At 45.0% G+C, this 16,064-nt stretch overlaps 1 protein-coding gene across 30 annotated transcripts in view; it reads left to right on the top strand.

The window, feature by feature from the left end:
* LIMCH1 (LIM and calponin homology domains 1) overlaps positions 1-16,064 on the top strand; it is a 316,639-nt gene that overhangs the window by 254,439 nt on the left and 46,136 nt on the right. For 24 of the 30 annotated variants that reach the window (XM_036020029.1, XM_036020033.1, XM_036020045.1 and 21 more), the window contains 5 exons: positions 3,103-3,138; positions 7,930-8,056; positions 9,578-9,735; positions 9,952-10,360; positions 13,446-13,664. In XM_036020029.1, coding sequence (XP_035875922.1) covers positions 3,103-3,138; positions 7,930-8,056; positions 9,578-9,735; positions 9,952-10,360; positions 13,446-13,664 — 949 coding nt within the window. The remainder of the gene's footprint in view (positions 1-3,102; positions 3,139-7,929; positions 8,057-9,577; positions 9,736-9,951; positions 10,361-13,445; positions 13,665-16,064) is intronic. The other 6 variants (XM_036020035.1, XM_036020050.1, XM_036020049.1 and 3 more) reach the window with 1 other exon arrangement.

A 16,064-nucleotide genomic window follows, 5' to 3' on the forward strand; every position in this document is an offset into this window, starting at 1 on the left:
GCTCCATTTCACAAATGGGATGCCTGATGCAGAGGGGAGTGAGTGGATCTCACTCCGATATCCAACGGCTAGGGCTGGTGAGGACTGATGTACCACACGTGCCCTTGACATAGCTTGGCCCTGGATCCTGGGGCTACTGTAAAGCAAGTTGAAATGAAAGGAAGGGAGGCTTACAGCTGCCTACATTCTAGGTGCTTTCTCGTTTACTTTCTACTCACACAACCTTTGAAAGTGAGAATGTTCATCTGCATCCTGTATTTAGGAACTGGAGGCCCGTGTCTGCACAGCTGCTAATTACACATCCAGGACTCACACCCAGCTCTGTCTGGGTGAAAGCCGCTGTCCCACTCTGGGGCATTGCCGGCACAGGTTACTAGAGGAAACTGTGGAAGTCTGATGAATTCCCTGTCACTTCCATCTGTCCCTCCACTTGTGATTTGGAAGGAGTCCTCTTTGTATTTAAATGGGGAGGGATGGCTAGTTTGAGCATAAGGAGATATATAGTCGGAGTCACTGTGTGACAACATTGCGTGATTGAGCAAGCACACACCTTGGGAATTCATTTCCCTTTCAACAAGTGTTTATGGAGCGATTGCTGTCTGTAAAGCACACTGCACTGGGTGCCGGGGGGTAATCTTAAATGACCAGCAAACCCATTTTCCCCTCTCACTTCACATGCAGCTTGTGTTAGTTCACAATATGGAAATATATAACCAGCTAATTATTAATTCTGAAGTGCAATCAGTAGGTGCATAGACTATTTCATTTATCTTCCTGAATACCCCTACCCTCGCAATGAAACTTTATTAATCACCTTGTTTTAGGACGCTCATACCAGCTGTGATTCATCTGGCCGATCTTGTGCCTCCTAGCCTATTGACTCACCCGCTTTGCATTAAAAAATCTCTTTATTCCTTTTTAACTTTTACATTTCGATTTCCCATAGGACAACTGGGAAACCAATTTGAAGCCCAGGCTCTAATAATTATCTTCTGCTTAACAGCAAAGGCAGTCCTGCTGCGATTGATGCCCTCCTAAAGCTGATAAAGTAGTCAGAGAGGAAATTCCTTAAATCCACAAGTAAAGAAATACATTAAGTTTATCTTCTGAGACTATGCTACTCTTTTCTTTCCAATTTCCAGACCATCCAATAAGTACTCAATAAACACTTACCAAGGGCCCAGTCTGGTCACTCTTCAGGGAATCCCAAAAGAAAACCCCTTGCATTTGTTGGCAGAGATGTTTGTGAAATGTTGTATTTTGTGTAGAGGTGATTTAAATTAAAACATGTTCTACAGCAACAACATAGCTGAACCTCAAACAAAATATTCTAAAGAAGCCAAACTCAAAACAGTATATACAACCTGGGTCATTCTTACAGTACAAAACATTCAACACTAATCTATGAGTGTGTTTGGTGCATGAAAATAAGTGAGGTGTAGGTGTATGGTTTGTGCACTTTCTGTATGTGTGTTACACTTCAATCAAACATGAACAGAAATATTCAAATAGAGACACAAAAACACATAATCAACTATCAGTTGGTTTATTTCTGGATTAACCATCCATTAGGCATAAGTTCTCGGCTCTCCTCCATGGGTAATTTACGACACACAGTATTTGAATAAGTCTGTTCCAATAGGCCTATTAATTAACCAGGAAGCATTTACCCAGTGTTCAGAATTAATGCTGTTTATTCATTCTCTCAGTATGCAGGAATCCACTGACCATCTGCTTCAATATGGTGGTAGTTTTGGAGAGGTGGGTGTATTAGGTTAAATTTTACCACCTTCTGAAACTACCCCCTGGAGAAACAGAAAAAAGAGTCTCACTCCGCAGAAGTGAAATATCTGCAAACCCTTTCCTTGCCTTGGTTTTGGCCATGTCAACATATATTTTTGGTTTGCTCTGGTGTGGTTGCCTTCACTGTGAATGAAAATAATTGTCAATGAATGCAGGCTGTTCAAGAATGGTAAAAACATACGAGAGAAGGGTGTATGTGTGTGTATTCGCATGTATTCTGAGGGGGTTCTCTATTATAGGAAGAGACCTTTAGAAATTACTCATTTCCCTCTAGTAAACTGATATGAAAGTCAACATGGGATCAAGTAATTTTTGTCAAAAACCCCACAGTTTAATTTAGTGGAAACTGAAAGCAGAATGTTTTTTTCTTTACTCAAATAGTCCTGTATCCACCATCAGAGTGCATAAATAAGCAGCCTTACAGGGCATTAGAAGGAAGAGCCTTCTCTTAAGATTCCCCTTTGCAGAGGAAAGGGAGCCACATTTCTAAAACATGCCTAAAATATGCCCTTCTGAAGTTCTAATTCTGTTTTCCAACTTGACCTTTTCCTTTGCTTTATCAGACACATTAAAACTTAAAGAACCCATATTGCAGAGGGTACAGCTTTGTAGATCAAAATAATCAGAAGACTATAAAAGATTGTTAAAAAAAAAACTTTGGTGTTTCAAGTGATGGAATATCACACAAGTCTGGTTTGGATTAAGGCTGCCAGTTTTCTAGGAATTGTGGTTTTTGTCAAATGCATGCAGAAAGCACTGATTGGGGATCTGGTTAGAGTTCTGGTTTGCTTTCAGAAAACGGCAGAAACGCTCTTTGATGTCATAAATACATTAACACATCAGGGGAAGGGCCAGTAAGCACATGCTTCTATGTTGGGTGTCCATTACAGCCCATTACGGCTGAACATAAGGCATGGGCAGTTTAACTGCTTGTGAGCAACCGTAATGCAGGTTTGGTTTTTTTTAAGCTGACTTCTCTAAGCATTGTGTGTTGCACCTACGTCTTTTTGTGTTTTTATTGAACAGATTCTTTTGTGTGTGTGTAGCGTGGGGATTACTTTCATTTCTCCTTTGTGTTTTAATACCCATTTTGCATTCTTTAGAACTGCCAAGAAGTTTCTTTCATTTTCAGCAGTTAATGAATATTGTTAATTGTATAATGACACTTCTCTTCCAGTGCAATCAGCAAAAAGAAAAACGGTGTGCACACATACATTTCACCAGCAGTTTTTCTTTTCAGCTTGGTGACAGCGTTAACCTTGTCTTGCAAATCCTCTAATTTTGTATTTGGTCTTGTAGATACGGTCCGAGAACCCCTGTGTCTGATGACGCAGAGTAAGTTGTCTTGTATTCGTAGGAATGCATTAATTACTAGTCTAAACTGCATGCCTTCAGTACTTACCACTAATGGAAATGCAATCGGTGCAACATTGAACTGAATAGCTAACCAACTCGTGCAGCTTCAAAAAAGCACTTGAAGTTGGAATGCAGAACATATGTTCTGTGTAGGGGAGATGAATGAAAAAGCAACTGAAGCATGGTTCTAATGTGCAGCTGCTGCTTAAAACTTAACATTTGCTTTTCATAGACGAGGCATGTTAATGTTCGTGTTACCATTTGACTGTTGGTACCCCTTCTGAACCATGGAATTATTAAAGCGGGATTCTGCCTTTGCATTTAATTCTTGATATGTTAGGTCTTGGAGTTAACAAAGAAGCAGCCATTGTCATGGCCGCATTTTTTTAAACTAAGAAAATAAATCCCAAACCACTAATTGTGGATTCAGAAGCCCAAGGTCCTCCCAGGTTGGAGTTAATATAAACTGTGGGATGCTTGACACCAAAATGTTGGGATTCTGGTCAGGTTCTGTGGCATAGAAGGCGTCACGATTTAATATAGGATTTAGGCATTCTCTCCCTGCTGCTTGGTTTCCACTCCTCTCCAAGGTTCACCACCTGTGAATCTTGCCCATGCCTGTCTCGCCTCCAAATTTGAGAAGAATTCACACTCTCCCATTTGTGACCACATTAATTCCATTTTTTCAAATGGATTTTCTGTGCACAGAGCATTCTGAAATGAATATCTAAGGCAAAAGTTGTCTTAGCAGAACACTAGTGTCCTCAGATTAGAGTCATTTGCGTGTTAAGAAACATGATTAAGACCTAACTCCACCTGCTGAGCCCGATGTGTTTCCTCTGTGAGAAGCGTTCTGTGGCCTCGTGGGAGTCGGGCTCCTCAGAAGAGCGAGCACCACTGTTCTCTCTCCCGTCTTCCTGCGCTGAGCCATAATTTCAAATCATACCATGAGGAACCCAAATAATGCTGTGGAACACACAACTGCCATCTCCACTGGTGACAGTGAGAGTTAGCCAAAAATTTATTGTTTGCAAATTGTGCTTTTTCCACGTTCATGCTCAAGATGTCAGCTTAGTGTGCACTCTAAGCTCTGAGCAGTCTCACTCGAGCAGCCAGGGCATCCGTTTCCCGTGCGCCACCGCTGACGGCTTTGTGGCCTGACGTACAGAGCATTCTCGGCTCAAAACCAAAACCGAAGTCAGCCTGAGCTTGACTTGCTGCATGGAGTTAAGTAGTCTATAAAATTGAGCCCCGGTTATTACTTTTAAAATCTGCAGTGGCAATGTTTAACATTCACTGAAAGGAGGATTACATAAGATTGATAGGCAAAAACACGACTTTCATTTGGTTAAAAAAATATTTTGATAGAATGGATTTGTTCTTCATCAGTACAGTGACACGGTGCAGTTTGCCTGAGATAAAAGAGCTCTATTAATGAGCTTTGGGATTTTGCCTGTACCTGCATGTGAAAGCTCACCCACAGGAGAAGTTAATGATTGTTTTTAAAAAGGGTCGGGGAAGGGACTCCCTTCATTCCTTCTCTAAGTTCACAAAAAAACCAGCCTCATGGAATAAGAAGAGTAGAAGGAGCTTTTTTTCCAGACGTCTTATCTAGGAATATCAAAAGTGCCACATTTCCTTCTCGGAGTAGACACAATTTACATGAAGCCTTGTGGGGAACAAAGTGAAAAGTTTATATCGGGAGTTTATTTTTGAAATAGAACGTCATACTATGTTTAGTTTATTACCTCATTATCTCCCTTCTTCAAAATCTTTAAGGGCGGTTATTGGCACAGGCTTTATTTATCCATAATTGACACATTCTTAAAATACAGCCCAATCAAAAAAAGATGTGCCCTTTAAGGAAAACACAGGTCAGGGGCAGACCTACCACACAGGCAAGCAGAAATTTCCACCGCCTGGCAAGCCAAGAATGTTTCCGCAGATTCAGTTTCACCTTCTTGCCCTTTTCCTCACTCGTCCACTCCTCCTCCCCCAGCACTCTCCCCGCCGGTGGAGTCTGCACCCTGTGAGAGCCAGAGGCCATCTCACTCTTAACTCCCTCACCTTGGACTTGGCCCAGAAACAGTTTCCAGGGTTCCCTTGAGGTAGTTTAATCCTGGCCCTCAAAAACGCTAGCCCCACCACCAAGAAAGATCCCCAGGCTCTGCAGCCAGGGTCCCTGGCACAGCAGCCCGAGGGCCCAGTTGATGGTGTTGAGGAGCACAGGTTTAGTGCAAGTCGCATTGATATGCCGGAACTTGGGCTTCTTCGGGGACCCCCCCCCCCCCGCCCCCATCGCTAGGCACACACTTCTTCGTTTTGCAGGCTGAGTCCAACCCCTGAGCTAGGGAGTGTTTTCCAAATGGTGACTCAGCCTATTTTCTGTCTAGTGTTTTCAGTTCTCAACTTGCTTAGTTCCTTTTTTTTAAATGGCCTAAAGATATTGCTCAGAGTTTTGGTGTTTCCTTTTTGGCCAGTTTGCTGGTATTTCTTTAAAAAAAAGTCTGGGAAAAATAGTACTTCCGGTACATGAGAGAACAACAAAAGTTTCTCTTTTTGTTTCACTAATTAGCCCTTGGCCACATATGGGCTGAGGCAGATAGAACTTCCCAATGAGCTGGAGGTAGGAACTCGGGACAAAGTCAGATCTCGAGGCCTTGCTCTTGTCCTCCTCACGTCTGTCGAGTGAGACAGCCAATTCCCAATTTCGGAGAAGGCTGCCATTTTCTTTGTGGGGTCTCAGGAGAAGACCTAGCTGTATGGCCACCCACTGCAGCCCAAACCAAAGTTCTGCCCTTTAGAGATTATGTAGATGGCAGAGTCGAAGGAAGGGACCTTCTTTTTCCCACAATCTGCCAACGACTACTGACTAGACTACAAGCGAGTCCCAGCTCAGAGAGATTTTTATCTGCTAAGATCTTCGCAAACAATGACTTGCCTTAAAAGATGAACTGACTCAATTGAATATACTTAAAGGTAAGTTGGTTGTTTTTTTAACTCTGAGAGGAGGAATGGGATGAATTTCAGGCTCCTTCTAGAAAGCCTACCTAAGTGGATTTTGATCCATGGAGTTCAAAAACCATGGGTTAGACTTTCTTACCTGACTCTGCAAATTACTAACTCTTTCCCAAACATTAATATAGTATGAAACAAGTGAAAAGCCGCAGTCCCTCCCGCCCGCCTCGTGAGGACTGCAGTGGGTCTGGGAGGCACGGCACCCACACCCCGCCCCCGCCACTGGCATGTGGAGGTGGCTTCGCCCACCCGGTGGTTTGTCCTGTCTGAGCTGAGAGAAGCCTCGGATGAAAGTTCTTCCCATGCAGTTGGATTATTAGAATACCCCCTGGGAAGGCAGATTACAAGTACAGTCTTCAGTTTTGGCTCTCTCAGGTCAGACTTAAACTGTCCAACATCTAGAGAGGGGAGAGGCACCCACACACCGTTACAGGTTGATTTCGAGTGTGTGGAGGTGACGGCGAGCAGCCACTGCCTCGCGGGTCATTCTCCCCTCCAGAGAGCTGCCTGCTGAGGGTCCTGCCAGCACCCAGTGGTGCTGCGGCCGTTCACTGTCCCGCCACGGCACTAACCCTTTTGGACATCACTGATGGTGTCTGGAATGAATGGGTGTCCAGTGCATGGCTTTTCTTTCCCTTTGTGTTAGTTAAGCTGGCTTCCAAAAATTGCAATCTTCTGTCCTCAGAGTGAACTTTAAAGGGCCCTTCATTTCTTGATGTGGGGGCCACATGACCCACTTCATCCCAGAACTCCTCATTTCTTTGAGAGACAGAGAGAGAAAAAAAAAAGAAGGGGAGGATTTTGCTTTGATTTTTTTATTTCTGTTTTCATCTTGCTGCTTAAGCTTTTGCTGGAACAAAGGTCTGTGTCAGCATCATAGAAAAAACCCTACGGTCTCACCCTCCATTTAGTGAGCTCCTACAGAGTAAACATCTCAATTATATATACAGTCTGAGGGTTTAAAGTTAGTTTCTCTCTATTTTTTTTGAAAGAGTAAATGCAGAGGTGTCCTCACAAAAATAAAGTAGACTGATTCTAAGAATATTAGGATACAAAATGCATAGTGATTTATATATTATTTTGTAATCTTAATATAAAATACCTTATTTTTTTAGTTCCAAGATATCATCAACTGCACTTTACAGTTTTATAGGAAATAGAAATAACCATATCAAATATATGCTTCACTAATGCATTCACTAATGTAGGATGCATCCAAAATTCAGAACATAGTGCAATATGGAAAGGTGGGTGTCTTGACTTAAGGCCACATATCTTTTTTGGAAATGGAGAGATTGACTCAGTTAATATAGAAAACATTTAAGCCAGATCTTTACACAAAGAAGCATTTACTGTAATAAAGTTTCACCTCATGGAATGCCACCTTCTTTCTCCACAAATCCTCCCCAAGTTTAAACCTTTTCATTCTCTTTTTGATTTTCAAATACATTTCCAAATTAGAGGAACCCTGAGCATCACATACCTTTTCTAGATCTTCTTTAAACATACTTAGGCACCTGTGTGTAAAATTACATTGACCTGATGCATCCACCATCGAAGACAAAGATGGTCATATTTTGGCTTTTGCTGCAGGAGATGAGGTGGGGGTGCTGGCGTGCACGCTGCTGGCTGAGGGAGGGACCGTTTTTTCCGAACGCGGTAGCGCCCCCACGCGGCAGAACGGCCCCAAACACTCACAGACAACAGTCGCTGATCCCCTTCCGTTTTTGTCTCTACTCTCTCCACATTCAGGAGCACGAGTATGTTTGACATGCGATGTGAGGAGGAGGCTGCAGTGCAGCCGCACAGCAGGGCCCGCCAGGAGCAGCTGCAACTGATAAATAACCAGCTGCGGGAAGAGGACGACAAATGGCAAGATGTGAGTGCCGGCCAAGGCCACGGGCAGCGGGGAAGCTGCCCAGCACCGCGGGTTACAGGCCTTTTGGAGCAGAAGATCCGGTGGGGCGGGCAGTCCTGGACTTGAAAGACATTGAGGGGAAGGGAGCCCCTAGAGGATTTCGAACAGTGACACAGTAAATGTGGGAATTAAAGGAAGGTTGAGAGCAGCCTGAAGGGTGAGGAGTGAGGGACACAGACAAGTAATTTGCAAGTATCCAGTAGAAGGTTGGCCACACAACAGGGGGCACTGGGGGGCGGGGAGCTGCTGGTGTGAGATGTGGAGCGAAGGAATCACTGTCTTGTGAAACTGTGTGTTTGAAATTCATGATGATGACGACAATAACAATTGCCGACACTGAAAGCGTACCAGTAACAGGTACTATTCTAAGTGCCGTGCAAGCCATAATTCCCTTTAATCCTTTTAGTAACTCAGTGAGCCAGCAATTATTATTGTGCTCCGTTCCACAGATGAGTCCCAGAACAGCTAAGGAACTTGCCCAGTGTCACACAGTTAGGGAGCTAGGGACAGAAGCCTCCAGAGTCTGATGAGGGCCTTGAGATTGTCTGAGTGCTGAGAGCAAAGAGCCAGGGTCTGGAAAGAGCTTGAAGACAAGGATGAGAGGAGGGAGAGCGGCTTGGTTCATCTAATCCTCACAGAGCACTCCGGGGCAGCAGTGGTAAACTTGACTCTGCCTTTAGTTTAAAGAGTTAACTCCTCCAAAGCCGATAAAATGTAGTAATAATTATGTCTACCGTATATTGAGCACTTACTATGTGCCTACTACCTTATATGCACTATCTCATTTAACCCTCACAAAAGGCTTGTAAGAGTAGGTGTTATTATCATCCCCATTTTTGAGATGAAGAGACTGAGGTACAGAGAGGTTGAGAACCAGACATGTGATGCCAGAGCACGGATGGGACACAGCTAAAACCACTTCCCAAGCTGCAGTCCCACCCACCCGACTCCAGAACCCTAACTCTTCATTCATCCTTATGCTATAACTGGCCGTAGGGTTTGTGATGAGATTGTTGTAAGGATCAGGAGAATTAATATGTGTAGAATCATCGATTCTGAGAGACCCCAAAGCCAATTTTTTCCACGTTTTCTTCCTTCCCCGAGGACATTGTGTAGGTCTGTGGTTGATTCCTACCCTTGTATCATCAACAAGTCCACTCACAATGCAAACGTCATAAGTAGCAAGAAATGAAGTTTCTTACAATCCCTTCTGAGGCAATACTTTAAAATTTGGCGACTGACATGGAATATGATTGCAACTTTCACATTGCCCTATTTAAATAAGTGTGCTGCCCTGCTCTGCAAGGTTCCCTGCCTTCGAGGCATTCCTGTTCCCACCAGGCTCAGACTGGAGTGGGAGGGAATGCCCTAGCACAGTGCCTGACCCGTAGTCAGCGCTCACTAACTTCTGGAGAGTAAAAGTGGAGTTATGTGCAAGCCTGAAAGGGTGTGTTCTGTCTCCGCCAAATCCACCCCCCACAGGACCTGGCTCGTTGGAAGAGCCGCAGAAGAAGTGCTTCTCAAGACTTAATCAAGAAGGAGGAAGAAAGGAAAAAAATGGAGAAGTTACTGGCTGGAGAGGATGGGACCAGTGAACGAAGGAAAAGCATCAAAACCTACAGAGAAATTGTTCAAGAAAAGTGGGTTCTTTCAGTTGTTGTTGCTTAATGTACAATATTGTCTAGATGTGCTTTTTCTAAAAATTGCTGGTTGTCACAAAGGCCCTGGCACCAATATCACACACTCCCCATGCTGTCCCGTCAGCTCCACCTCGGTTCCTACCGAGGTCTTCTTTGCAATTCTTGTGGCTGTTGTTGACTTTGGTATTGCTTCTCTGTCCCATGCCCGTGCTTTAGAGAGCGGAGAGAGAGGGAGCTGCATGAGGCGTATAAGAACGCGCGGTCCCAGGAGGAGGCGGAGGGCATCCTTCAGCAGTACATCGAGAGGTTCACCATCAGCGAGGCTGTTCTCGAGCGCTTGGAGATGCCAAAAATCCTGGAAAGAAGCCATTCAACGGAGCCAAACTTATCCCCCTTCCCAAACGACCCCAACCCCATGAAATACCTGCGGCAACAGTCACTGCCTCCGCCCAAATTCACTGCCACTGTGGAAACCACCATCGCTCGCACCAATATCCTGGATACCAGCCTATCAGCAGGCAGTGGGTCTCCGAGCAAAACTGTCACTCCCAAAGCAGTGCCTATGCTGACACCCAAGCCTTACTCCCAGCCCAAAAACTCTCAAGAGGTTCTGAAGACCTTTAAGGTAGGATGAGTTCCTTAAGAGTAAAACCGACACTGAACTCCAGGGAACTGGTGGAAAGGAGCATTTTGCCCCAAGAAAATACAGTTATTTTTTTTTATCTGAAAAAGAAAATGCAAGCAAAACAAACTGTATTAACATTCACAACTGTGAAGTTTATGTGCCTCCAAGATTTGGTTTGTAAATGGTTAGGGAGAGATGGTTCCCCTCAGTTCCTGCTGCTCATATTGATGGGCTCCAATGGGATTGATGGTTGAGCCATTTCCACGAGCAAGGTCTATTTTCTAACCTGATACGATGGCATAGTCTCTATATGTGTGGTTATGAACCCTAATTTAGGAACACCCTAGGTGTCTCCAGCTGTCTGGAGGTATTTGCAAGCTCTTAAAAAAATTTAATTGCCACTGTTCAAATGGAAGTGTATACAGCTTTCTCTTTGAGGAAGTAACTGCATGATGTCTGAAAATATGGCAACCATTGAAAAACATACAGGGAACATATGGAAATACAGGATGTTCTTAGTCCTCAAATGAAGCAGATTTTGAAGTATCTTTAAGTGGAAAGAAACTAGGTTGTCCTTTTACCAACCAGTGTGTAAAATAATGTTTCAGAACCAACCTAGGACAACCAAACATCTCTTCACTTTCTCGGATTCCCTGTTTTCCCTCACATTATGGGGAGGCACTCATCCTTTGTGTTAAGCCCTGTTGACTACAAAGACAAATCAGTTCCCATTGTCCCTGCGCACCACATGGGTCTGTAATAGAAGACAGAGGTGGGATTCATCACTGGCAGCCACGGACACGTAACTGTACAGAAAGTTTGCTTAAGCAAACTAATTGAGCACTAATGTGATGCCTGGTGTCTTTCTATTAAATTTCAGAGGGAACCAAACCACACTTCCTGACTTCTGCCTAAATAACTCTGAATGTATCTTTAAAATCTGTGCCTTAGGCTTTGCTAAAACGAAAGGAAAATGTCGAGCCTGTCTCATCTGGGTTGAATTGAGATGTTTGTCCCTTGAAGGGTGGCGGCTGTGCCTTTGTTGTTTGCAGCTTCGTCCTGAGAGCCCGGCATAGGTGCCCGGGACACCGCAGGCACTCAGCAAGTGTTTACTGAATACACACGTGGCTTTTCCCTGAGAGGATGGGCTAGTTGTCGAGCAGACTCTCACACACACACACACACACACTCACACAGATATGCATGAGCCCCTGTACACTCAGCAGCTCACCCAGGTACTGCTCAGCGCTCCTTCACCTGGTGGGACCCATGGTGATGAACGGCCTGTGATATTTCACGAAGGAAGGTTTGATGTTGGGATGACTCCGATAGGAGTAGGGAATACATTTATTTAACTTGGTATCCAGGGCATCCGATCAGATAATCTGTAGTCCGCTTCCCCTCATTTACATAAATAGTGCAGTATAACCATTTACAAGAATGAGGGTAGATGACTTTACGGCAAGACTGAGGCCCCAAGAAAACCCAGTTCCTGACCGCTGTGGCAAGACGGTGCAGAGGCCTCAGGAAGAGCCTTCACAGAGAGGTGGATTGAGCCACTGCGGTAGAGGTCCCTTTAACACCGGTGCTCACTCTTGACCAGAAGTGAGCCCTTGACTCACCACCGGCCCTGAAGGCTCTCAGCCTGCTCATGGCCCCACCACTGAGTGGGTGGACCCATTGTGGCCAAGGGTAATCTGTAAATAAACAGTTGTTACCAGATAGTGCTGGGACAGAAGCTAAGGGGTGAGCGCGTGTGGGCAGGCGGGGAGGGGAGTTGGACTACGGGCTCAGTTTCCCAGTACAACAGAATTACAAGTAAAGGAAGATCAAATGAAATCGTTTAAGGCAGCGTTTTTCAAATTGAGAGTTACTAACTGTTCTTAGGTTGTGAAATCACTTTAGGGGTTTACAATCAACATTTTTAGAAAAATGAAGTAGAACAGAATACAATTTTAAAAATGCCTAGTACATCACACACAGCAAAGGTGAATATTGTTTTACAGAACTCTGGGTTCATTTATATTGATGTGTGCTTAATGGTGATTTAAATTTCTTCCTTATGGATGACAGACAGTAGAAGTTGCAAGCCACCGGCCTAGGTACATAAAGTATAACTAATATCGGGCCTTCCATGATTAGTAACGATAATAACTAATATTTACACACTTAAAATGGGCCAGGTACTGTTCTAAACTCTGTACATATATTAATGCATAAAATCACCGTAATAGCACTGTCAAGGAGATACTGTTATTATGAATTTGGCCGGTGAGGGGCCGAGGTTGAAGATTACATGGCTAGTAAGCTGCAGGGCCAGGACTCACTCTGAGGCCATGCAGCCAGAGAGCCTCCTCTCGAATGTACTGTACCTACTTCTGCAGACTTCCACACGGAGGCTTCTGGAAGCCTCTCAGTGAGCCAGCCTATTGGAACTCTCCCCGCTCCATGCTTGCTCTCTCTGCCTTCTCTAGACACAGGTACAAAACTATTGTAATGTGCCTGGCGGCCTCTTTCCTTGAAAAAATGGGATTATAAAATTAGCTGGAAGTAGGGATTTGCCGTAACAAAGCAAGCATTAAGTTCCCTGCCATTCATGATTGTGTCCCAGAAAGTACCCATTTCCCTACCCCCCAGGATTACCTGTAAGACATTCCTGATCTGAGCTGGGTTCTACCTCATTTATATGCCAACCAGTGGGAGAAGAAAAGAAAACCCTCACAACTGTGGAATAACAGAACTTAGGTGAAAAATTACTGGAACCCAAATGTGTGGCATGTATTTATACATAAGTTTCCTTGCTTTTCGGCATTTTAAAATAAAAGCGCACCCTAGGTAACGTGAACAAGAAGTGGAATTTAACGTGAAGTGGCTGGGGAAGCGGAGCGCCCTTGAAAGAGACCCTCCAAGATAACATTTTTAGAAGAGTCCTCACGTCTAGAACCAGTCAAAGCACATAAGAGATGTTATTCTATGTCGGACTATGATTATCCAATGATGATGTCTTAAGATGATTCTGAATGTGTTATTTCGTGAGGTCTTTCTTGGGGGAATAGCGTGTTTTTGTTCGTTCGGGCCTTTGCAGGTAGATGGGAAAGTCAGCGTGAACGGGGAAACGGCTCACGGCGACGAGGAGGAGCGGGAAAGCGGGGGTCCCACAGAGGCCTCTGCCCCCTCCTTAACCAAGTCCCAGAGGTTCGAAGGTGTGGCCCGAGTGCACGGGTCCCCCGTGGAGCTGAAGCAAGACAATGGTGGCATCGAGATCAACATAAAGAAGCCAAAATCCGTTCCCCAAGAACCGGCGGTAAGAACCAAGCTTTTTTTCTTCTTTGGGATGATTCCATGGTGAAGGAGTCTGCTTTAAAAAATAAGTAGGTCTTGAGAACGACCATTTCTCTGGATGGGGGGGGGGTGTGTGCTAGCGCTGCCCTGACGGGGCACCACCACCCGAGCAGCATGAACAACAGAAACTCATTGTCTCAGAGTCCTGCTGGCTAGGAGTCCCAAATCCCCGTGTTGGCAGGGTGGGTTCCTCCGGCTGGGAGAATCCGTGCCTCCCCGCTGGCTGCTGGCTGCTCCAGCAGTCCTCAGTGCTCCTCGGTGCTCCTCGGTGCTTCTCGGCTTGTGGCCGCATCACCCTGATCTCCACCCCCATCTTCACCTGGCGCTCCCTGTGTGCTTGTCTGTGTCCAATCCACGTCTCCCCTTTTTAGAAGGATGCCGGTCACACTGGATTAGGGGCCGCTCTACTCCTGTATTCCCTCATCTTAGTAACTATATCTGCAACAACCCTACTTCCCAGTAACATCACATTCTGAGGGGCTAGGGAGGGGTTATGACTTCAACGTGTGAATGTGGAGTGGGCAGAACACGATTCAGCTCTGACAGTGGCTATAAAGAAGGTGTAATATGAATTATGAATAAGAAAAACTTTCCTTGTCTTCACACTATTGGTGCCTAGTGTTGCAGAAGCATGAACTCTCAAAATCCTTTTCTTTTCTGTTTGTCTAGGACCTCATTGGACTTGTTAACACAATTTGAAAGTAACTGCTGCTATCAGAACCTAACTGCCCACCCTTGATAATGTGTGGAAAAGGGCAGCTTTCTTATTAATTAAAAAAACCTCGTTCAAACCCAATCTAATCCTTACTAGCTTAACCCCTTAAACTCAGAGTCATTAGAAGCACCATTGAATGGCCAAGCTGAAAAGTGTTAAGATAATTCAAGAGCAGCAGAAAAAGAAAACTCAAAAGAACGTTCTCTTTGCCTCTTGGGAGTAGAAAAGAAGGGGACGCATCCTCAGCTTTCACACCAGAAAGGCCCGAGCTGCTCTTGCTGATCAAAACCAAACTCCCCGCCTCTGGTGCAGCCCCACTTTCGGGGTGCACGCTGGCCTCGATTCAACCCCATTTGTTCTCACCAGAGGCTGATGTTTGCCGTTTTAATTTATAGCATTTGGGCTGGGACTGTAAAGGATGGGGAAAACTGCCACAACTTTTCCCGCAGCACCTAGAAAGGTGTGGTCCTGAGGAAAGCTTGCCTCCCAGGTCCAGGGCTGAGTTCAAGGGCTCGGCTAGCTAAACTCCCCCCGCAGACAGGAGATTCTTTTCCTTATCTCCGGGATTTGTCTTTGGAAGAATAAAATACGTTTTCTTCTTGTACGAGCTGCGAGGATGTGATTCTTCCCCACAGAGCTCAAGCCCTGTGAGATTCCAACTGGAATAAACCAAAATAATTTCCTCACCATGGTAACACATTCGCTGGTCTCCAGGAGCTAGGTTTTGCGATCCAGGCCAATGCTGAGTCCCTCAACCTGGAATTTCACTTGGCTTTTCATGGTAACCCTCTCTGAAGAGTCTACAAATTACCATGAGGTGAAATACTGAGTTCTGCCAGCAAGTGTGGAAACTTTATACTGGTAGAGTCAACATTGACTTATGCTCGTAAATTTTAAGTTAGAAGTTCTCCCAATTAATCAGACATTGCAGTGCTGGATTGCTTTTCTGGGACGGTCGGTAATTCTCTTATTTCTCTTTTGCCGCACTGACCGATGGCATTTTCTAAGTCCTTGTCATGAACATATTCCCACTCCTCAGTTTGGTGACTCTCCGGTCGCAGGCCCTCTGCACACGCTGTTGAACACAGCTCTTTCTCACCGAACTGTGCAGAGGCCACCACACAGCTGCCCCGCTTGTCCCACGGCACTTGCCACATCACAGAGGCACACAGGGCTTCCTCGGGCCCCGCAGGTTACTTACGGGAACAAACCCTAAGGCCCCCATTAACTCCCTACCCCTCACTAGCCCTGCCCTCTGACCGTTCCGTTGTGGGAGTTCAGAGGAAACGCTGCCCCTGGCTGAACAGATTTTATTCCTGGCAGAAGTTAAAGGAAGAAGGGAAGAGAGCAGATGGTATAAGGCCTAAACTTCCTAAAGCAACTGTTTAATCTCCCCTGTTCTAAGCTTTTAACCCTTTGGGGGGAAAGCTTCGCCTGTCCTGCTCAGAGACGTATGGTGTTAAGTACAGGGCTCCTCACGCAGGAGAAAGGGGGGTTGGTTTGTTTGGTTTTAGAGTGCTAAAGCTCCCTTAAAAATATGCTCATTCTCAATAATTACCCATTTTCTTATTTTTACAATGATCAAAATGAAAAGCAAGCAGCCTACTTTCTTTTAATGCAAGGCGTTTTCCACTTCGAGTACTGCTA

This window comes from Phyllostomus discolor, chromosome 1, assembly GCF_004126475.2.
Source record: "Phyllostomus discolor isolate MPI-MPIP mPhyDis1 chromosome 1, mPhyDis1.pri.v3, whole genome shotgun sequence".
NCBI classification, from domain to species: Eukaryota; Metazoa; Chordata; class Mammalia; order Chiroptera; family Phyllostomidae; genus Phyllostomus; species Phyllostomus discolor.